The following is a 24,339-nucleotide window of genomic DNA, read 5'->3' as shown; positions in this document are numbered from 1 at the left end:
CCATCATCACACCCTTTTTCAGTGAAGCATCTCTCTGATGCGTACCGGAAATCACAACGCAATGGGTGTGGACTAACAGAGGTCCATGAGACACATCAGCACACTCCTTACCTGGAAGAAAAGGCTGCAGCATCTGCAAAGGTGTCTAACTTCTCGGGGGGAACATGCTTTCATTTCTACCTCCACTGAATTGCGAAACTAGTTCAGCAAGCAAGCTTAATAATGAAGGAAAATGTAGTAATACTATTGTTCCATGCAATTTATTTTATGTACACAGCACAGTTGGAAGTTCACACCAAAGATCAAAAAAAAAACCAGCATAGGACCAGATTTTTAGAAGAGCCAACATCCATCTTCCCCCCTGCTGAATGCTGCTCTGCTGGTGCTCTTTGAAAGTTCAGCTATTTTTTTCCAGGTATCTAAAAGTGCAAACTGAGCTCTTTTGAAAATCCAGCACCACGTATTTCACATATGTACTGTTTCTGGTAATATCTCTCTGCTCTTGCATGTTACGCAGAAAAGCCAGCCTGAAACTATCAGCAAGGCAATGTATGTATTTGCATTTCATACACAGCTCAGTCAGTCTAGTAAGAAAAGGTCCGTGCTCTCTGGCGCAGTAGCAGGCATCCTCATCAAAAGGATCCAAGCACCATTTTCAGGTTTTCAGGGTACTCACTACAGAGCCTTTTTTCCCCATAGCATCCAACATAACCCAATATCCTTGAGCGGTGCCTCATTGATTTAAGAGAGGCACAGACAGAGAGAAGAAAAACGAGTTTCTAGTTTCAATCCATTAGTTGCTCACCAGGGGATCTAGTCTATTTTTGACTATTGAATACTCCTGAATGCGGAGCCATTGGCCAAAAGTGTGGGGACTCCTCAGAGAAAGGAAAAAACTGCTGTGTGGTCTTTTACTTCTGCAAAGACTGACCAAAAGCCTAATCCACACAACAGCTCCTGAGCCAGATGCTCGCCTAATAGAAAATCGTCAGCTTTATTCAAAAGCTACCTTGCACTTTGCAAAGCCAGCAACAAAACTTTTGAGGGTAAAAATAAATAAATACATAAATAAAGCCTCAAGAATGCAGGAGCTTTAATTCCCTTTTTCTAGTGCGACTTGCACCATGTTGCAGCCTCCCATACATCCAGTGTCAAAGCACTGGGCTTAAAGCAGCGGAAGACAGAAGCCAGTTTTAAACACAACAGGGGAACAAAACAGCCAGTCTGGGGACAAAATAGATCTCTGTGCCAAAGGGCTGCAACACAACCATCCTAAAAATTCAGTCCAGAGCTCGTTGTTCCATTTTAGCACAGTTAATTGGCAATTTCACTGGGCTCAGCTTCCTAGACAAGTATGGAAGCACATCCACACGGGCTCTGCAAATGCCTGGGGGACGATCGGAAACGTGCAATTCCCTGCAACAAAAGGCACATCTGAGACCTTGCAAATGGCACTTGCAGTCAGCATCCAGGCTACACCTTGCCATGCAAGTGACTCTACCCCAGGTGCTGGGTTTGTGTGCTGATGCGGCAGCAGCATGGCATTTCTTGAGGCTGTGAAGATAGGGGTACCCATGTGTCATATGAAGCAGGTCTCCCTGCTTCCAAACACTTGACTTGCAGCAACAAGAAAACTTTCAGTCCTGCTTCCGGGATAAGCCCCCCTTCTCATTTCTTTCTTTCACGTAATGTGGAAAACGGAAATGCACAGGAATTCAAATGACATGCTGACACAGTACTACGAGGGCACCTTAAGTTAACCAGAAAGCCAAGGAAATAAAGGGGAAAATAGGTGTCGGCCCATTCCAAACAGCCTGTAGGCAGCTGCACAGTTGCCATGATCTTACCATGGCCTTACACGAAAGCCCAGCTGCAGTGTGCCAGTGACAATACAGTACTCCCTTAAGTGCAATCAATATCCTCCATTTGAAATAGTTGAATTCATGGTCTCCACATTGTAAGAAATATATTTAAAACATTTTATTTACAAATAGAACTACTTATACACCATGGACCAATCTGTCAAACACAGTGTAGACTAGGACTGGATTGCCACATAAAATACAACACTCCTCACCACTCCATTACTCATGCAAGCAAAAGGGCCAGGCTCCTGAAATATCTCCATGGCTGGAAGCCATCAGCCTACCAGAGATTACTTTGCATTTCATCTCCCACCCCAGCCATATTGCAGCACTCTTCTTAACACGGTGCAGTTCTACACTGGCCCATGCAGACTGACACCACTCACAGAGTTAGCTGTCAGTTTGAAAGAGGGGAAAGAATTACCTCAAAGACCTTTAGAAGACACTAGGGAGAGAGGAGTCCACTTGCAAGGGACCTTTGCACGAGATCAGGATCTTTCCTCTTTTAAGAGTTCATCTGCTCTTATTTGTTACTCCCATCCTGTTTGATTATGACGTGAGAATGGGTTTGTTCACAAGCGTATGCAGTATCACTATCCAGAACTGAGATTTTAGGTTAAGAATAAGCATCCAGAGCAGGTGAACTCTTAAATGTTCTTCATCCAGTATAACTTTTAATAAATAATTTATTTTATTTTATAAGAAAAAAATACAATGCAAAGCAACACATCACATATTATTACAAATATTCAGAGTTCTTCATCTCATAACAAACAACAGGGTGTCCTGAGATTCGGTGAGTACAGATCTTTCAAAAGGTGTAAGTATGCAGTCCACATTTTGTTAGGAATTGGTCCAGTCAAATATCAGACTGAAACTCATGTCATGGATCTATCTATTCTTGAGTATTGTCCTGGTAAAGTTATTCTTGCAGTGGATTGAAAGAGCTCCAGACACACTCAAAGTCACTAGGTGGTCCACAAGCTTAAAGAGCAGGTCTGGTCCACTGGAAAGGTTTCCTTCAAGTCTGATATCCAGTTGGAAAGAGGGGGTGGAGGGTGAGGCTCCACTTTTCACAAGGTGATTCGTCCCTTTGCAAGAATTAGAGCTAAATGTAGAAATCACTCTTTGTTTGAAAACATACATTTTCAGGTCTTTGCTTAAGCAAGCAGAGCTCAGGACTTGGGGCGATATTATTCACCATTTTTAGCTTGTTGAAGTTTTATCTTCAGTAATTTGTCACTGGCACTACTCTTTTCTGGAACAAATGCATTAAGCATTACTTTGAATGGGAGCAAGGTGATTTTGATTCGCAGGCTAGGAGGGATTTTCAAAGAGTGCTGAACATCTACCATCTCAACCAGGTCCCCTAAAGGGGACACAAGCTGATCGCCCAGAGACACCAGTCCTGTCAGAATGCAATGGCCATCCCCTCTCTTACAGCACTAATAGCTTTAACCCAGGAGATTTTAGGAATTCTTTACATTCCTCGTATTTTTTCAGTGTTTTCTGGGGGTGATTAACCAGTTCTCCTTTCTCCACCTAATTTCCATGTATTTCCTAAGCGGTTTCAATTTGGGGAATATCATTTTGGAAGGTATTTGAAGGCAACCTCTTAAATTGTAAAGAATCTTTTACTTATGTCATTTGGGGAAAGAAAGCTAGTTGCAAAAGTTCACATCTTCTTTTCACCTGATCCCCCCAAGTCCCAGCTCTGGAATATATTGAACAGTTGCCTTTATTAAAAAAACAAAACAAAACAAAACAAAAACCAAAATAAAAAGGAACATTTAGACTGAATTCTCATTTGCAGAGCACAAAATGTTTTGTTGTTTCCTCTTACAGGGAGAAAAATTAAAACCTCCAGAAACAACAAACCCCCAAATATATTAACCTTTAAAGAACTTTGCTTGTTCCAATGTTTATTTCTTCCCCATAGCATCTCTGGAGAACACATGAAACTTTCATCTGAGCCCCCACAGAAGCCAACATTTCTCTCCCTTACTTTGTTGATTTCAAAGGCAACCTGCCAGTTTCCATCAGAGCACACAATTAAGCTCTTCGGTATGGGACAGCATTCCTCTGATGCCCCTGAAGTTTAAGGTGGTTTCTCGTTTTTTAATGGCTGACAGTCAGGTCTTCTGCCTTTTTTTTACTATGTCTGAGAGTGATCACAGAGGTCTTCATTTGGATGGCTCGTTAGCTTTTAATGAACCTTCCACAGTTTTCCCCTACATAGACTCTAATGGGGTCAAGACCTCTTCACTAAGCCATAACTGCAATGCAAGGGTGCATGATGTGTTCAAGAAGCAAGCTTGACTTATGCATCTCAAGGCAGCTGCGGGGGGGGTGGGGAGGATATTACTCACTAGCATGGATAACTAGCTAACTGGATCCAATTGTGTGTGTACCAGTGTGGTGCGGCTGCACATGAAAAGAGCTTCCCAGGCCATTTTAGGAGCCAAAATAGTAGTTTATGCATGTTCTTCACAGTATGATCAGATAAGGTGGTGATGGCCACACCAACCATCTCAGGGTTTGTTTTCAGCCTTAGGAGAATGAACAAATCCAGGCTAAACACTGGGAACCCAATGATGCCTTCCTTGTATTACCTAGCATTAAACTAGCCAGAATACATCCAGCAGAGCTACCTGTGGGATACAGCTTCATGGACAGTTTTGTTTCCCACAAGACTGATTCATGCAGCACCTCACCTAGTATGTGAGGTTGGAGCTTTTCAACTTCTTGCCTTTTTCATTTTCAAGAGAAGTGATTCAATGAAATGCAAGATGGATTAATAAGATGCCTACTTTCATCTTCAAAAAAATCCCCCAAGGCTCCCAGACATCAGCTCTTCTGCATCACTCTACCGCTGTAAAAGTTGGAAGAAAGCTGAAGCTCAGAACACGTCATTTTAACTGGGGATCAATAAAGGACCAGATCAGAATGACGTTTGTGCTACAGAGAACATCCTGGGACCCTGTGGAGGTGGGTGAGATGTGGTTTGCAGGTTTGCAGCTGGTGAGGCTCCGAACATCTCTGACAGCTATAATGCTACTTAAAACAACTTGCCTTTTTTGGCTAGAACTATACAGAAAATGAATGTCTTGACTCCCTGTCAATCTGAAAAACCATTCTGAAATACCTTTGGGGCAGCCTGAAAACATTTACGGGGGTTACTTTTGAAATGTTTGAAATACCAAACAGTAAATATAAAGGAATGTTTGCATTTTAAAGTCAAATTAAGCAGATCATTTCACAATCTGAAATACTACATCAAAAAAGAAGGTATGAATCTGGCACAGCTGCAATAGTCCCTTCTGTTATTTATCAATCACAGATGTGCAACCCAGGAAATACTTAGTTATGTCATATCACAATGCACTGCACTTTGAGTGATCTGGGGGAGATGCAGCCGCTCTTCCAGAAGGTGAAGCTAGCAATAGTTTTGTCAGTGTGCTAAGAAGAGGGATGCTAAGACTGTATAAAGCTACACAGGTGGCAAAAATACACATTGATTTGGAGCTGTACTCAACATTTTCTCTGATCAAACCAAAGCCTTTCACTTTTGATCTAAGCGTTTCTTTTGGAACACTTGAAATTACAGTTTTAAAAAGGAACTAATGGGAGGTTTTTGTGAAACTTAATTCTGTTCTTTGATATGACTAATTCAGCCGAACAGCAAAAAGCCTATGATGTATCTCAGCCATTCTACTAGGACTTCCTTTGAGTCTAAGATTAAGGTGTCACTTAAGTGGAGAATGCTCCCCTTTTGCTTTTCTCTTATGTTACTGCCTCTTCCTATCCTCATCACCCATCCCCTGGCTAGAATCACCTGTCTGCCTTGGCAATGGACCTCTTCCTTGGTCAAAGTGTGTAGACCAGTCCAAATGGAATACCAAGTGCATGTAAGAGTCTCAGGAACCCAAAAATGGAACTAAGAAGAAATGGAAACACCCTGGTTCCTTAGACAGTCTATAGAAAAGACTTTGTTTCTCAGATGGGGGTTCATACAAATACCTGAAATTAGGCTGGATTAGTCCAGAAGTAAGGGACAAATACTGGTCAAGTGGATGAAGTAAATAAAATCAGAGAGAGCGCAGATGTTCTTGCACTCCATCCATACGTGACTTGTCCTCTTAAGCTGAAACTAAACTGTATGGGGGTGTTACCAACCTGCAGCATGTGCAAAGGAACTCTCACGCTTAAGGGTGAATTCCACAGCAAGCCCTGTGGCAGACAGGAAAAATGCTGTGGTTCTGTAGGGCAACAGTATTTTTCGTGTTTTATTCCTAATCCTCTGCACTGATTCTGGCAGTGCACTGTTGATCTGCATGTGGTCAGAGGAGTCACTACCTATTCCAAAGAAGCACCGAACATGGAGCATAATCTTTGCCATTTTGCCCCAGTGTCTGCAGCAACCTAAGCTCAAGTTAAGGCAGGCTTTAGGGCAAGTTTGAGTACATGTCAGGAAGAAACTACAAACAATTACACAGCAAGACCAGCAATTAAAGGTGGAACACAGCAAACCAGCAGCCTCGAGGCATTTATCAAATCATTTCAGTGCTGTCACCCTGACCACAGATATATCCAGGTGCAAAAACCAAGAGCGCACGCAGGAGGAAGAGTCCTGGCCAGGGAGCCTGTCCCCTAGAGCCAATAGTTTGTTGATGGTATTCAGTTGGCATCAGCTGTACCTACTCCTATTTCTATTAGAGTAATGTTGAAAATTATTTCCATGCATTGCTAGGCTTGACTGTGCAGTTAACTATGTCTGGATCAACTCTTCAAGCAGCTAATGCAGTGTAAAGCCAGTATACCTCAGAGCGGCCTCTATTTCCTATACATTTGCTAGCATGCTTAATTTTTTATTATTTATTGTTAATCCTGACTAATAAACTGCTGCTATGATGAGAGGACAGCTTGTCAGTTATTCAAACTCGAGCATTAATTTCTGTGAGTAAAGATGCCAAAGTACTGGCTGCCAGCGTAGTGACGGTAAGTTTTAGTCTCGTCTGCACTTGTTATCATCAATACAGATGCTAAAAGAGAAACTGATGACTGCAAACAAAGGCAAACTGCTTCCTTTCTGCAGTTTCTTCCCTATATATTTTTGAAGTTTGTTTCCCTCCCCAGTTTCAATACAAGAGGTGAAAATGATCTGGAAACTACTCACTCTAGGGTCACCTGAGCCACAGAATCCATCGAACTGTATCCATTCTCCATGAAAATCTCGGTGTATCGGCCCATTTTGATGGCTTCCAGCCACTCTCCCACTGACCTGTAGGCACCGCTCCCCACTGGACTGTGTTCTACCAACAAATTTGATACTCTAAAGACAAAAGGAGAGACAGAGAAGCAAATAAATAAATAAATAAATAAAAATCAGCATCAAGATGCACCCAATGTGACACAATTGCTCTTCTGTGGCAATTTAAGTAATTGCTGCATCCCAGTTCCTCCTGTGGGGCTGTAATTTTTCTCACTCATTGGAAGTTGCTGACTTTACATTGGAAGTGCAGTGTAACTTAAATAAGGAGGAGAGAACCACACGCTTTTTGAGCTCTGTGTGAGATTTCCCAAAGTTTCCAGTTTTATCTCAGTTTTCAGGAAGAATAGGGTAAAAGCTTTCAAAACTACCAACCATCTTAGCAGAACAAAAAGATCATGAAGAATTAGTTAGGCAAGACTTCACAATGTATCAACCACACTGTTTCACCTGTAACCTCATTTGCTTTTGAGTTGCTGCCATTGCTGCTTCACACTGCAAGTGGGAAGTGTCTGCTTCGACAGAGGAGCAGATTAGTGTCCATCCCCGTTACCTCTCACACACAAGCAGGCTCCTTTTCTACAGCACTCTCCCTGTCACTCTTACTTCAAGGTCTTCAGTTTCACTCTTCCTGCTCTGTTTTGCTCCTCTTTCTTTAAAGCTCATAATTAACTTAAAACAACCCAGAGACTGGAAACTGAAACCCAAATTACATTTCCCAGCAGCAGCCATCAGCGGCAGGCTGTTGTTAACACTTCAAGGGCTGCTCCCGCAGAGTCAGGCCAGGATTTTGCATGCAGGCAGCATCCAGGAAGCCCTGCAGAGAGCAGCAATGCTCCAACCATGCTTCAGCCTCCTGGCGAGACTCACATTTAGTCCTGAAACCAGAGTGAGATTCCTGGCTCCTGCAGCCTCGCTCGGACTTCTGTGCAGCAACTGCTACCTGCTCGGTTATGTCATGCACAGAAAAAGCAATTCAGGCAAATAACAACCCTTCACCACAGTAAAACCTGGCCACAAGTAACCTGTGTTTTGAGCAGGGCCACAAATGATGTGCAGAGCACGAAGGGACTTGTCCAAGGTCAGCCAGGAAACCAACCAGATTTCTCCCGTTTTGTAAACCAAGACACACAGCTAACATAAGCCTTGCATAAAGATTAGTACCCACAGGTAAAAACATTTGCTGGGCCAGCCTCTGACTGTGAGAATTATGCTTGAAAGATTTTCAACTCAAAGGAGAGCTGAGATTTTATATTGTTATAGCACTTCAGGAATCTTCATATATTTTATGATCACATTAGTATTATTTGTTTATTTAATAGCAATGCTGAAGGGTCCAATAAAATGTGAATACTTGCAGTACCAAGAGCATAATGGCTTCCCATAACATTTTATACACATGAGGAATTCAAAACTCCTAAGTAATCATAATGAGAAGTGGATTTTCAACACTAATGTCAGGAGGCACCTACTGATATGCGTGCACTGTAATGTAGAGAGTGACTTCCTCCCTTATTTGCATTAATGAGAATTTCCATAAAGAATACATTACATATATTAAAAAAATCCTTTACAGCTGCTGTACTTCGAAATTATGATTCATTTGGAATTACTATGGTCTGAGCATGGCAATCTATGAGTATAGAAACAGCCCCAAAGCCTGCCTGTTCACATACTCCATCCACACAGAATATACCCATAGCACCTTTAAAAAGAAGTTGGGAACTGCAAGGGCCTGCCAGTGGAATAAAATACCAGCAAAGTGTTTAACAGCCCACGGAGATGGTTTACTGCCTGTTTTAATCATTTCTAGCCTAGCAGGTTGATATAACAGTACATATCGTCATCTAACAGGCCTTGGAAATTACTGTTCTCAACTCAGAATTAAAGAGAAACATCACATTTTGTGCTACCATAAACACGTTCCCGCAGGTTTGCTGGGGCTAACATTACAACTGATTGCTAATAAGAGTCATTCTTCAATTTCTTCTTCATATGGCTCAATGATGCGTGTGAAATAGCCGAAACAAATAGAGCTATTCTGTATTTAAAGATGAATGTAAAGTTTTCATGTTCCTTCCCTTCCAGTGCATGAGATGTTTTGCGCTGGGACATGCAGTTCCTTTTATTTTATCTTTTTACTTTAGTCCTCTGAGAATAAGCTTTTCTGATGGGCCTCTTCCAGCATTAATAAGGGAACTCCATAGCCATCAATCAGTGAAGCAGCAATGATTTATATACATCACTCCTTTATGAACGTGTGAGAGACTGAATGATTAGCAACACAGACGGTGCAGAAGTGATACCTGTGCGCTTACACTGAAATCCAGTATGGTGCAGAGACCACCACCAAAACTCACTAAGAAATACTAACCTCTCTGTTTTTTCTCAAGTGGAGCTTTATTTCTTGATTCACACTTCCCTTATTTATAGCTGTGTAGCTGTTGAAATTCATGCTGAATTGCAGACTGGCTGCTTTGTTCACTTAACGTGGTTTTAGCAAATTGCTCGTGCACAACTCTTTGGGAACCACAGAGATCCCCTCACAATTACAAGGACTGCTGGAACTGGAGGTGGCAGCCAGCACACCTGGGAATGCTTGTGGGAAGGTGCACTTAGACATCTATGAGCTTTGTACATCCTAAGTTTTCCCAAGAGACTTCCTCATTCGCATTACAAAGATAAAGTCAACAGGCAGATAATTTGTGCAGTGTTTACTATCTACTTCACAGACTCGGTCTTGCTCTCGCTCACCTTGGGGTAGAGCGCAGGTAGCTTTATCATAGACCTATAAATACTGCTGAAACTGCAGTTTCTGAAAGGCAGGCCACAGTAATTTTCTTTGCTGCAGTAGCGCTACATTTATAGAGTTACTGAATTGCTGACTGGCCTGCCAATTTAAACAGAAAAAGTTGGGTTTGGGAAAACTCTCCTGGACGTAATGAAGCTGGAGGAACATCCACCTGCAGATGCATGTAGGCTAAAGAGTAATTCAACACCATGGGTGGGTATCCAGACAAGAATCTTTCTTTGAGAAATGGCTCTGGCCTGATTTTGTACCTGCTCGATGCATTAACCAATGTCTTCAAGCTGCTTGGGTTACGGATGAGCTTGTCCAACATGCTGACAATTTCATCAAACTTGGGCCTGCTGTTGCGGTCTTTCTGCCAGCAGTCAAGCATCAGCTGGTAGAGCGCAGCAGGGCAGTCCATGGGACTTGGCAGGCGATAGCCTTCCTCCACGGCTTTAATCACCTATGGGAAGCAAAACACAAAGCTGATGGGTTGCTTTTCTTCCTCTTACCTTTTTCCCTGAATGCGAATCGGTTTAAATAGAGAACTCTGGGTCTAGCAATATGCACACACACAACCATTCCCCCCAGCCTCTGCATACAAGAGACAAATCAAGTAAACTCCATTATCTTTCACTGCTTCTATGTATGGCATAGGTTGAATAATTGATTTTAGTCACTGCAGAACGAGTCTAGAAATCCAACGTAACCAGAGGGTCAGATCTCAGGTTGCACTTGTTCAAAGCTCAGCCGAGGTCTGTAGGTCACACCAGAAGACTCCTAGAGACTGTTCTTGTCTGCCAAGAGCAGCCTATGGGGCTTTCTGGCATTGTCTTGGAGTACCGTGATTTTGTTTATTCAGATGTTGGCTTCTTTTTAAATGAAAAGGCATGTGCTCAACCACAGATTTGTATTACAGTAATAAAAGCCTGACTGTATTTCAAAAGAGACTTTGAATGCTAATTGATGGATGGATTCGAGGCAGAGGCAGAACAACCATCTCATATATCATTCAATACTGTCTGGGTTTAGTCGTTTCTTACTGCGTCCACATTTCTGCCAGGAATTTCAAATGTCAGCCTAAGAGTATGTAAATTAAAAACAGGGGGAGTTTGTTGCACTGATTTCAAATACAAACCATCTATGGTTCTATATCCAAAACAAGTGGTAAGCACATGTGCTGCCTGCACTCTGGAAAAGCAGAAATGAACAAATGAGGGCAGAACTGAATAAAGCAACTTGTTTTCCCTCATTCTGGACAGACTTACAGTAGGGTTCCTAGCCCAGCAGTTCCCATTTTGAACTGTTAACAGCATTCAGGAGAACACAGCTCTCATTTCAGGCCACAAGGGTCTGCGACCATGTCAGCAGAGTCCTAGCAGCCCATCTTTACACCTTCTACTCCTAAGACTTACTGCCCAACAGAAGTTGGAAGCAGCTATTGCTGATGGTGAATACCATGTGGAAAACCACAACGCTTCACTGCTTGACTCCAAGGACTGCCTCAAATGCCGCTCATTCTAGACACTCTCTTGCTTAAGATTTGAAAACATCTTGTACTTAAAAAGAATGCTCTATGGTTAGCACTGCACTTCTGGAGGCTCCAAAATTTAGGACCACATGCATCATTTTCAAATCATCCTCCACCATATCACTTCTTGCCAAATGGAATAGTCCCAGGAATGAGCAGGGCTGGCTGAGCAGCATTAGCAGAAACCTGGAACCCTCTAAGGATATATGTAGTAGAGAAGAAATGTTCTGAGGCTCTGCAGTCTTCTCAATGGTTACCGAGCAGTCTGAAGATCTGGTCTACAACACTTGCAATCCTTCTGTGCTTTGACAGAGGCTTATCTAAGATTTCATCTGTGGATGGAGCAGTTGCATCGCTCTCCACCCAACCTTTGTCTATGAAGTGATCTTGTCTACTGCTGGACTACTAAAAGCCAACGTGGCTTTTGCTCACAGCATCAAACACCAGGCCCACCACACTACACTGTCTGCATTGTCTATTCTTCACGTCATGCACTTCAGCTGGTCCCTGGCCCCAAATTTACAACTGCCCTATAAAATTCTCAGTATGGCACAGCCATGAGAACATTATTTGCTGTATTTATAACAATAATGGATTATCCTCCAGCTGCAGCAGAAAGAAAATAGTAGCAGGACAGGTAGCAGACCATCTGGCACCAGCTCAGAATATCTGAACTACATCTGCAATAGGGTTATGTATGCTTTATATTCCTGGCAGTAACATCACAATCAATAGCATTAACTCAATTTACAGGATGTCATTCATTCTGGTGATACAATGTAAATGGTATCAAAATACTGCAAGGGCTAGGAGCTGAAGTACTCTCTTGCATCTGAAGGTGCCTTCAGGGTCTGGCTGTAACAGGAGTAAAAAGAATGATGCAATAAAGACTAAGTCACTCGTAGCAACTGCAGTGCTTAGGAAAAAGAAAGGCAGATTTGCCATTTTGTTCGTGGGTAAGTACTGCTTTTTTAAGACTTGAAGAGCCAGAACTTGCATAGGTAAGGAGACATGTTTGTCCCTTTACCTCCTCTGGAGAAGCACTATTCATTTTAGGATGGGGTGACCACACTAGGGATTTTTGGAAGGTGACAACCTGAGATAGTCTATCCCAGTAAACCTAGTAACATACATAGCTCCCTGTCTTCACATGGCAACCACTATGATCATTTAACTTACCATCCTAAAACAGGTCACAGAATTCCCCTCAATTCCTGTGCCGAGCCTTCTCTTGTGGTTCAAAACTTATTTTTAGAAAGCCATGCAGTCATCAGCATGACTTTCAAATGTGGTTTGTAGCACTGAAGTTACAACACTGCCTGCCTTGTGGCACTGCACCCCCCCTACCACAGGGGAAACCAGCCTGGCTGAAACATGGTGAGAACTGTTTTGCTCACTGCTGACTGTGCCTGCATATAATATGCTTTAATTAGAAACCACACAAAAAACTCTTGTGCAATGGAGTCTGAAATTCACGTGAGCGGAGCTCACCAGACCTCCACCCAATGCTACATCTAACACTGCTGATTCTTCTGCCAACACAAGCAGGGGAGGAAAGAAGAAAGACAATGGGCCTTTAGGGGATGAAAGAAGGAGGGATAAATACAAGGAGAAATATTTTTCTGCCACAGCACTGAATTAAATTTCCTAGACTGCTACCACTGAAGCATTTACTATCTGCACATGCTACAGGGAGAAAGCAAAGCCTGATCAAGAACTGATGTTCATGAACATCTCACCAGTGTTTTGGTTTCTGCTGTTAAAGAAAGCGTTCCATTCCCCAAGCTGACTCTCCCTGGGTGTGAAATTCACCTTATGCCCAGAGGATGGACAAGGTGGCACTTATTTTAATTCAACAGTTCTGCAAAGTGTATGTGCTGATGGTGTTACTAAGCTGACAAGGGATTCCCCTGGTCACCGAGTATTATCTCATTGGCACCAGCATGAACCTCAGGCTGACATTTACTGAACATCTGTACTACACTGGTACATCAGCATTAGATAGTTAGAGTGCTTAGTGTGACTGAAAAAGCTTGGCTCTAAATTGCTGCATTCTCCATCCAGGGTACAAAAGAAAGCCTCTGTATTTGATTGAGATAAATGCCTGTGTAGACACATCCCGCTTTACCAAATTCCCTACAAACATGGCAACAACAGCATCATAGAAGCGATGGGGCATTCATGCCAAACAACACACTTGTCCCCCTGGCAAGCAGTGCTATGTGACCATCTCAAAGGCATAGCTCGTTTTCTTGCCTGGGCTGGAGGTGAGCAGTCAGGATGAGACAGCATGACAGGCAGTCACACTCACCGATGGCAGAGGCACCACAGACCAAACAGAGGAGAAATGAACAGCTCAGCCAGAGCCTCTGCTGCCAGCAAAACAGCAGAATGTCAAAGGCACAGGGACACTGATCAAAATGAATTAAAATACATGTATGTAAGGAAAAAAAGGATGAAACATGAGGTGTTGTGCTTGTGACTGAGGAAGCTCATGGCAGAGCAAGGCCGTTTGTCCACTGAGACAGCGGCAGCCCTTCCCTAGGTGGAGGGGATGCAAAATCAAAGCAGGATTGATGAGGAAGGGTTCTTTGCCATATGCAGAATGGCTGCATTTTCCTCCATCACAGAGTTGCTTTGGGACCTGGCATGCTGCATGGTGCCCCCTACCTCATGCACTAGATGGCATCCTGAGAGACTTCCAGATCTCATACTTCTCAGGGACGTGAATAGGAAGAAGCAGCCCAGGAAAATCTGGCAAATTCAGGTTTTCCTTTTTTTTTTTAAGCTTTATACAGATGCTTATGGTGAACTCGGGATACAGAGAAGTCTTGCAGCAAGAACACCAGATCCTTACACAGTGTGGGACAAGAGCTACCGTAAGGAGGATAACAGTGTCCCCAAGCATGTTTGGGGCTGCATCTCAGAGTGACCCAGAAGTCAGAGCCTTGAGGGGACATTGGAGCCCAGGAGCAAGGCGATGCACCTTAAGCACAAGCAAATAAGAGCTTGCATTAACACAGACTTATAGATTTTCACAATAAGAGGAAGCAAAGGATGAGAGGGGGAAAAAAAAAAAAAAAGGTGCAGAAGCATGTCCTCGAGATCAGCAATGTGAGGGTGACCGAGATGCAGCTCTCTGCACTGCCAGTTTGGACTGCTATCACTTGATCAAATCATACAGCTTTTGTGCAGCAAAACAAGCCCTTACCATGACTCTCTTGAGTTTCTGTTTTACACGGCAGCAGGGGTTTGAACACACAATTGAAATGCTGCCAGTTATCAGCATCTATCCCCTGGCAGACCTTTGTCATTAAGCAGAGCAGGGACAGGCTCCAGCTCTAACAGCATTAGTGAAGCTCCAGCAGTCTGCTGGGGGAACCAGGCTTGCCTCCGTGCAGACACATTTCCCTCTGCACACAGCCAGCTCTGGGCTGCTGCAAAAACAGAGCATCGAATGGGAGGATTGCTCAGGTCTGGCGTGGGGAGCAAAGACGTTTTTACAGCGGCTGTCTTCCTCTGTTCCCATCCCGCTTCCCTGTTTGCAGAATGAAGACTAAGCCCTCAAGTCCCCCCACGTGGCAGCTCCCACACGTGCTTACATCTTGGTTTGTCATTTCCCAGTAAGGTCTCTCTCCGTAGGACATCACTTCCCACATCACAATGCCGTAGCTCCACACATCACTGGCCGACGTGAACTTGCGGAAGGCGATGGCCTCAGGTGCCGTCCATCGGATGGGGATCTTCCCTCCCTGCAATGAGAAGGGGAAAAAAAAAACAGATTGCAGAGGAGGGCAGACAGCATGCAAAAGAGGACAAAACAGCACTCCTTAAAGCACTGAGGGATGTTATTTTCTCTCTGGAAAGAGACATCGAATTTTAAAGTAAATCTGTTTGACAGCATGGGGCCCCTTTCCACATTATCTCAGCCCATAAGCATTTGTAGGCTGCCTACTAATTGGCTGTCCTGAAGGTTTGTTGTTTGAATGCTGTTTGAATGCTGGGACATGTATAGGATCAACATCTCAATTATGTTGCACTGGTTGGTAGGGGAATACAGTTCCTCCATTTCTAAGAGCGAGCGGGGGAGGAACAGACAGCTCTGAAGCCAGGGAAGACTTTGATCTAATGAGAGCTTCATGCAAATTGCTGCGGAAGTAATGCCTTTTTTTTTCCCCTCAATGCAGTCCCAATCCTGCAGAGAGATCTACACAGTGGGCACAGAAATCTGTGCATGCAAAGACCTGCCTGCCTGGCCTTGGCTGCAGGACTGAAAACGATGTCACCTCTCACAGATCACTGTGGTTTATCTTTCGTCGCATCTATTTTACAAATACTATTACTCTAGCATAGGAAGAGCTGTCAAATGCTCTTTGGTATCTCCTTTTCCCCTTTTTGATTTTAGGAATCAAACTTCAGACCAACTCTGATAGAAGGAAGGGGGGGAAGGGAGTTTGGATTAAGAAACGCTTTTCTCATTGGGTTTAAAGACTTGTTTCCCTTGATATATATCAAAATATATCTTACTGTGAAGTCCTTTCCTCTCAGTGCTGAGCTACATGTTGGAAAATCTCCCTGAATGTCCCCTAATGCTGTTTGTTATTAGAAAAAGGTAGAATTTGGAACATGTTTAAAAAGCAAATTAGAAAAGTTCCTTCTTCCAATAATTATTTATTCACAGGCTTATCAGTGAGTGCCTTAAGTGAAGGGCCAGATTCTCAGCGGTGCCAATTAGCACACAGCAGCACGTTGCAGTCGCAGCAGGGCTGGATGAGAGCCCTCCAGCCTGCAGGGAAGCTCTGGTCCAGCAGTGCTCTGAGCCCTGTTGTGGGGTTGGGGCTGCCAAGAGCTGAAATGCCTCTCCCAAATAGCAAAATCTTAACAAGAACGGGGAATGTGACTCAGGATGCTCCCATTACAATACCCATGGAAAAATGTGTTAGTAGGTAACACTGAGGCATGCCAAACTGATACACTGTTGGAGGCTTTCTCCGGGGCCTGGGGTTGTGGGGTTGGGTGCTTTCCACCTCTCCCTGTGGCATCGGGGCCACGTGGCCTCACAGTGGTGAGCTGATGCCCAGAAGGGATGGATCCTACCACAGGCTAGAGCAGGTTTTGGAAAATTACAATTGATGGGGAAGGTGGAGAACGCATCTCACTAGCAATAGATAATATGTGCTTGCCAGTTTTGAAAGAGTTAAACTGTTCAGGAGACCATAGCCAAGATCTCTGTAGGGGTGCCACTCTTGATCCTTCTGACCTTAGATATTCACCAAAGATGGCAGAATACAGCTGGGAGTGCTGTATTCAAAGTTCAAACAAAGTTCATTATTTGACTCTGGTGCCCAACACAAAACTTCTAAGTAATGAGGCTGCCATTAAGTCCTGTTTATTTGGCCATTCTCACTTCTAAGGTATAGACTGATCCAATACTGATCAGCTGATAACATCTGGTCAAACACTCATGCCTTGTTTAGGGGCTGTGGATTTGTAGAAACCTCTTTGTCTAACAGCCCAAATACCAAAATGTGTCAGGAAGCACATTTTTCTTGGGCTCAGCCCATTCAGTATTCATATCTGTGGTGATTGGGGACATGATATAGTAATGGGTTGTTAGAGTTAGGGTAGTATTGTTAGGTTGCAGTTGGACTTGATCATCCTGAGGGTCTTTTCCAACCTGAGCAATTCCATCATACAACTCACCCTGGTAGTGTACGCTGCTTCAGGATCATCTTCTAGGACTCTGGAGAGGCCAAAGTCGGACACCTTGCAGACTAAGTTGCTGTTGATGAGGATATTCCTGGCAGCAAGGTCTCTGTGTACGTAACCCATGTCAGACAGGTACTTCATCCCTGATGCGATGCCTCGCAGCATCCCAACCAGCTGAATGACCGTGAACTGCCCATCGTTCTTCTGCAAAGGGAAAGAGACATTTGATCAGATGAAAGTCTCTGCACCCTCAGCACTGCGTGTGCACAAATAAAAATGCAAAGGCGAGTCTCTAGGGAAAAAAAACAGGAAAATTAATAATTCATTACTCTCATGCTCTGACCATGAAGCTTTTCAAAGTTTCATTGTTTGGATAAGCATCTCTAGAGACAAAGCTAAGGAAATGTAGTTCTTTTAACTGGAGATCAAGCAGCAAGCTATTTCCAATGGTGACTGATGAAAAGATTGCTACAGGGAGGGAACACGTATAAAAACACCAGGGCGGACAATCTCTGAATCAGCCGACTGCATGGCACCAAGTTGCTTATAAATCCTACCTGCAAAAGTCCACGTGTCAATATTTGGGGCAGGGGCTCCCCCCATGCTACCACAATGCATTTCTAAACACTTCCTCTGTCTTCTCAAGGAGGTCTCATGAAAAGCTCTGACACTGCCTGGTTTTTGCCACGATGCAGTATGGATGTGTCAAGAAGTTTGGCAGGCTGAATGAGCCCTTTCCACACAGCACTCTGCTCTTTAGAACAAACACAACATTCTACAGCTCAATGTTATCTGCTTGTATCAGTGCATGAACCATGTCCTTCATGAGGCTGGATAAATACAGACGAAGCAGATAACTGAGATACTTCTGCCTCCAGACTGCACTAATGGCTGGACCAGCACCCAGCAAACATTTTTGTTGATATTAACCTTCTGCAAAGAACACGAAGTTAAATCCAGCCTCTCTCGAACAAGTGTCTAAGCATTACCTTTAAAAATGTATCCAGAGAACCATTTTCCATGTATTCCGTTACTATCATTACAGGTTTGCCTGGAAAAGAAAAACAACAAACAAGTGTTAGTAGCAATTTATTAAAAAATAAACAACAACAACAAAAAACCCCCACAAAAATAAAGTCTTTTCATAGTGCTTCTGGATGTGAACGTGTAGCCACTCAATAGTAAATCTAAACTGAGAAGCCACTGGATCTGCAGGATGATCACACTTCTTGCCCACATGTACAGGGGGATCAAGGAAGCCAAGAAAAGGTGACCCCATCCATGGATGGGGAGCAAATCCTAGAGTGTTTAGATGGCATTTGTGAAAGAGGTTATGAACTGAACCCTGACAGCCCTGACGGCTGCCCCAGCAGAGCCAAAATGCACACAGCAATACTATAGCCTCCCCACTCTGAAGTAACTACATGAGCACAACAGGAGCAACCGGAATGATCTGAAGTATCTATCTGAGTGTGATAACCATCAAGGCCAGGAAAGGATGGGATTACACCCTGTGTAATTCAAGAAATCCCATGTGACCATTCCCGTAAATACCTCTGGAAATATGAAAGGGAATATTAATGCTGCAGGACAAAAGCAAATAAGCATAGAGCGAGTGGCAGTGGAAATTAGGAGGTTTCTATGTACAAGAAGAACAAAGCTGTCAATCAGCCCCCCCTAGCATGGGACCAGATGCCCTTTTTCCACCTCCACACTGACCTCTGTGCATCCCACTCCTGGTGGATATGCTGGGACACCCACTGCTCCCTGGCGCCAGCATGGAGCTCACGCACCCTCCTTTGGTTTCAGCCCAGAGCAGAGGGCACAGCATGCTGCAGGGCAGACGTTGGTTTAATACCAGCAGCAGGTCTGCATGCAGGGAGGCACCGGCAGCCTGACTGCAATTACAATTTCAGGAAGCTCTTTGCTGTGCCGATTCCTTTTCACCTTCCCTAAATAATAACCAGATCTCTTCCCAAGATGTGTGCTGTATCGATTCGGTGCAGTAGGTAAAAAAAATAAAAAAGGATCAAAACAAAAGTTCTTAACAAAAGGCCTGGCCTCCTATTGTTGACAGGAATAATAATGTTTTTCAAAATCCGTTTGATTAATTTTCATGCCCGAGTCATTTTAATGGTAATTATATATATAGTTTTTGCTCAGTTTTTATATCTAATTTCTCGCTAGCTTGCCACAGTAGCATAGCAGTAATTAATGTGGTGTGCTCCAGCCCTTGTAAATTCAATGAAATCTTATAAGAACATGTAAATTATTTTTTATTCAAATCAATTTGCATTAGCTAGCAAGAAGCACAGACAAAAGAGGAGCTGTCAATTATTCGTAAAGTGCATTATAAGTGTCTTTTGTCGAAACGATCAACGAGAGCCGCCACATGTCATAACATGCGCACGGAGGTAAATGCTCCTAAAATCAGTTCATATTCTACCATTAAGACCGATCTTAATCTTCCCGCTTTCCCACTACGTTAACCATTTGCCTAATTTACTGTTTAATTATCTACATAATAAAGATAATTGTGAACTTGTCAATCAGAACTCTTGCCGTTGTGCAGACCCTACCTATGAAGCAAAAGGGACTTGTGCTGCTTCCATTCTTTCAGCTCTTATCGCAGCTATTGTCTGAGCTCAGAGCTCACCACAAGTATTATTTTTGAAATGAGAGCTGCACTCTGGGGCCAGGAATAATAATATCGTGTGCCCCAAACACTGCAAGCCCTGTCTTCAAGGATGGCAGACTTCAGTCTACGCAGAGCTCAATGCACAGAATGGACCCTGTGCTTGAGGAGGAAAATCCCACATACACACTCTCTTTTTACACTAAAAAAGCATTCTGGGATTGCATGAACGCAGCATGGTGATGTGTGCAGATAGCAGAGCCAGAGAGGGAAGTGCTGACACTGGTGCCAGGAGAACAGTTGCAGCTGGCCACAAGGACGTGAACCTTCAAATGCACGTTTTCTTCTTCCACAAAAGTTTACCCCTGCTCTCAGCAGCACAGATTCCCATCATGTTAATCTTTACAGGTCACTGGGGTTCTTTTAGTTGTTTTGTTTTCAGTGGAGAAAAACAGAGAAGCAGTGAAGTGAAGCTGCTGCTGTTTGACTGTACATGCAGTGGCAAGGTATTTCTCTGCATCACTGATGAGTGATTTAAGGTAAAACCTGGGTTCTTTAAGCCACCTATCATACAACTTCCACTGAGAGCATGCTGCCATTTCTGATGTGCCCAGTCTAACGAGTCGCTGCAAAGCAACTGCAGGATGGGGCCCTTATCTCTGACACATAAAGGCAGCACTGCAGCAAGACTGGCATCTCGTCACCTCACTGCCCCGAGGAACCTCCTGCAGGATCCACCTCGGGTTTCCATCTGAGAAAATATAAGAAGATTTCTGCACTTATGTTTCATTATCTGACGGCCACAGGTTGACACTAATTGTGAAATAAATTAGTCCCATATCCAAGAGCGTGGAAATAAGGACACAAACAGAATAACTTTTAACCAAAATAAATTAAAAGTAAAGACCGGCCCTTCTAATGTGCTGGTCTGATGCCCTGACAGCAGGGATCCCTCCTGCTGGGGGTTCAGGGCCATGAAATGCGTGCAGATGTCATTCCTACCCATGTACACATTGTCAGAGCAATGAAATGGAATGCTAATGAAAACAGGACTGTTGCCTCTGTAACACAGAAGTAGCTAAGGGCTTGTCTGCATGGGCACAATGAAGACAATTAATCCAAATTAACTAAAGGTGGGAATTTGAAGTAATTAGTTAAATGGCATTGAGGCTCCGCATGAATATTCTCATTCAGAATTAAGAACAGATTAATTCGGTTTAACTTAATTTACGTCTGAGGTAAATCATGATGCATCAAAGATGTTTTACACTAAAATTCTGAATCTACGATAGAGCAGTGACTCAACTGCTAAGCGGGAAGAGAAGTTACAAAGTACTCAGAGATAGAATCATAGTCTGGGATTCATGAAGTTGTTTTGGTACATTCAAACTCCATTTGCTCCAAGTCCAATTAGAAGTGGATCTGCTCCAGCGAGGAGAAGAAGGGTTTCTGACCTCTTCCTGAAAAGCTGCCACAGTTTGTATGGAAAACTTCAGTCTACTTACTTTGGAAGAGGGACTGGAGAAGAGGTGGGCTGAGTAACTGCTGAGTCTCCCCTCCTCAGGCTCAATAAAGGCTGAATTAAATAAGCAAATGTAGTGTGTAAAGGAGAACAGCTCCAGCAGCACAGATGAAGAGCTACCTGAGATACAAGCTCAGGAGGGAGACAGCACTCCCAAACACCCATCCTGGCCCTGGGATTATATCTTTGCAAAGGAAACACCTATAGGCACAGACATTAGAGGGCACCGGCCAGAAGAACTCAGAGCACTGAGTCGGCAGAGCCATCCCCTCAGCTTCTTAGGGCTCAGATCCATGAAGGGAGTCAATACCTGGATCTACCCTACCTTGGATACCACAACCTCAGGAAACCTGTGAAGTGAAGCACCTCTTCCTTCTCTATGCTATTTTTTTGCCTCATCTTTGAGTAAAGCACCCGAAATCCAGAGCCACCAGTAGATCAACACAACAGCCAGATCATATGGTTGCACTCACTGCCGTCCTCAGCTCCCCTCTGCCATTTATTACCAGCTCCAGTTCTTAGAACAAATCCAGAGCTCTTAGGCTATAAAGCCCCCAGCACTCCCAGGGCCTTTGAATCTGATGCCTGCTTTAAGCAAAACCTGACTGCTGGGGAGCCACATCCTCTCTCTAACTGAGAATCCCACCCATCTTCTGAGGCCCTGGCAGGCAGAAAGACTCACACCCATGTCAGCAGCAGCTTTTATGGCTGTGTGAACATCACTCACTTCCTGCCCAACAGCCCACATCGCTACAGGGCTAGAAATGGGCACTTTCTGTCCAGGAAAGACAGATGTGGTGAAGCTCAGCAATGAGCCCTTTCATATTGTCCTAACACCATCAAAAGCTTCAGACCTTAACATGCAACCCTTGTCCCACACACAGGCCTCTCCATTTATTTGGTTCTTTTCACTTGAAGCGCTCAGCTGAGCCTATGGGGTCAGACAATGGGACATGTCCCTCAGATCAGGACACACAACAAGGACATACCTCTGGGGCAGAACTGTTGCACACAGGCTGTGGCTCTGTGAAAGCACACGCATTGTTGCCAAATTCATCCCCTATTTTTCCTTCCCTGCCTTTATAAAATGTCTTTGTAAGAGAAACCTATGTTTGCTATTTTCTTTTTCTTAAGAGTTTTGAGAAAATACAGTTGCAAAGAAAAAAGCAAGACAAGGCTGTTGACTGCAAACTAGAATCGATTCAGAGTATGATATGATGATATGAACAGGAAAGACAGACAGTGTTTGCATCTTCTTTATTGTAGCTCCGAGAGCTACATAGAAGAACTCAATGTGGAGAAGATGGCTCTGGTGAAGGATGGTTGGTACTAACAGCAGCCACGTGGCTCCAGATACCAGCATTTCAAAGGTGGTGGCTAAGTTTCAACATTAGCAGTCATGAAGGCAGAAGGGGTTTCCACCATTTATACTTGTGAGGCTAGCATCTCTCAGGCTAGCTACAAACCTTCCCAAACACTTGAAGTATATTTGTAAATAAAGGAGTTATTACCCACAAAAACAAAAACAACCACAAAAACAACCTTTGATGCAAATACCTTATCTACACTTATTTCTATCTTGAAAATACTGGGCTGAAAAAAAGCACACTGTGAAATGCTAGAGAGAAACCACAGGTCTGTCTGTGGGAGGACATCCATGCACACCCTCACTCCTCCAGATCCTCTCAGGCTTCCAGTAAGAACAGCAATAACACCTCTGTACCCTTCCTGCACTCTTGCACCTGAAGTAACTTCTATTCTTGCTCACATCCCCTGTGAGCAATCATGAGGTCCCATCGTGACCCTCTGCCAGCACTTTGCTTCAGTGGTTTCTCAAAATATGGTAGTTGGAAATCATTTGGTTTGGCTACCCAGACTTTTGGTAGCAAAATTCTCTACCTTTCCCTGTCAGGAAAATCACTTCCTATGTCTTAGCATTCCTTTACTCACATTGGAGTTCATGTGGTTCCAAAAGTAAAGAAATAAAGGCAAGAATAGGAAGTGAATCTGCTGTAAGCGCTGAGAGGATGGCTCGGTGTCCCAGCATTCAAAATGTTCCTGTGTGGCCTCATTTCAAGCAGAGGGTGCAACCAAATTATTTGGAAAGCAGAAGTCATGCAGCACTCTCCACTGGCCCCCAGGCATCCTAAGCTTACTCCTGTCTCCACCATCTACTCCATCTGCACATGGTCAGGCATATAATCTCCCATTTAATTAACTTTAGACCTTTGAATGGGGATTTTCTCTTAGCCCACGTGTATTACACCTTAGGAGTTTTTTTCTCATCATTTCTGTTCCCAGACCTACCAAATGTGAAATTTCAGGCAAGGGGAGTTTGCTGCTTTTAGAGAAATGATGAAGCATGCACTGAAAACATGAGTTACCCAGTGTTTCCTCCCCCACCTCTCCCATGAGTCAGTGTTCAAAGACAGCAGGCTGCAGCAGGCTGCACCTACTTTTTGTGACGACACCTTCCAGGTGGATGATGTTGGGGTGGTCAAACTGCCCCATGATGCTCGCTTCTCCCAGGAAATCTCTCCTTTGCTTCTCAGTGTAGCCCACCTTCAGGGTTTTGATAGCCACTGGAAACTCACGTTTTCCCTGCAGTTTCAGTCGTCCACTGCAGACTTCTCCAAATTCACCTTCAGAGGAAATCAGAAAGGATCACAGTATGCCTAAGGAATGCAGAGCACATATCTGTAGGATGCAGCCTATCTTCTATAGAAAGCTAATCAAAAATACCCAGGGCTGTCCTACATTTGTGAATATGGAAAGTAGAACATCACAGTGATAAACATCACAAACAGCCAGCACAGCACAAGCCATAGACATAAGAAAACTAGGAAGCTGCAAATCTCAGTCTTTTAGAAAGATAACCAGAGCTGAATGAAACACTCCTGGCAATGGATTTGATCCCACTCTAAAGGTGAGCTGTTCCAGTATGTAATTTTCTGAAATTTAAAGAGCTATGTTCCAAATTCCATTGTTGGTTCTTTTTTTCTCATTTCATGATTCTT

At 43.7% G+C, this 24,339-nt stretch overlaps 1 protein-coding gene across 8 annotated transcripts in view; it reads right to left on the bottom strand.

The window, feature by feature from the left end:
- The window catches only part of EPHA5 (EPH receptor A5), a 197,671-nt gene that overhangs the window by 2,762 nt on the left and 170,570 nt on the right, over positions 1-24,339 (bottom strand). For 5 of the 8 annotated variants that reach the window (XM_072335476.1, XM_072335469.1, XM_072335473.1 and 2 more), the window contains 6 exons: positions 23,779-23,964; positions 18,155-18,216; positions 17,160-17,369; positions 15,059-15,208; positions 10,195-10,388; positions 7,042-7,197 (listed from right to left, as the gene is read on the bottom strand). In XM_072335476.1, the coding sequence (XP_072191577.1) occupies positions 7,042-7,197; positions 10,195-10,388; positions 15,059-15,208; positions 17,160-17,369; positions 18,155-18,216; positions 23,779-23,964 (958 nt within the window). Of the gene's footprint in view, positions 1-1,965; positions 2,957-7,041; positions 7,198-10,194; positions 10,389-15,058; positions 15,209-17,159; positions 17,370-18,154; positions 18,217-23,778; positions 23,965-24,339 lie in introns of those variants that run through there. The other 3 variants (XM_072335471.1, XM_072335472.1, XM_072335475.1) reach the window with 1 other exon arrangement.

The sequence above is a fragment of the Excalfactoria chinensis genome, chromosome 4 (genome assembly GCF_039878825.1).
Source record: "Excalfactoria chinensis isolate bCotChi1 chromosome 4, bCotChi1.hap2, whole genome shotgun sequence".
In the NCBI taxonomy this organism is placed as follows: Eukaryota; Metazoa; Chordata; class Aves; order Galliformes; family Phasianidae; genus Excalfactoria; species Excalfactoria chinensis.
This window is presented reverse-complemented; position numbering and strand designations above follow the sequence as displayed.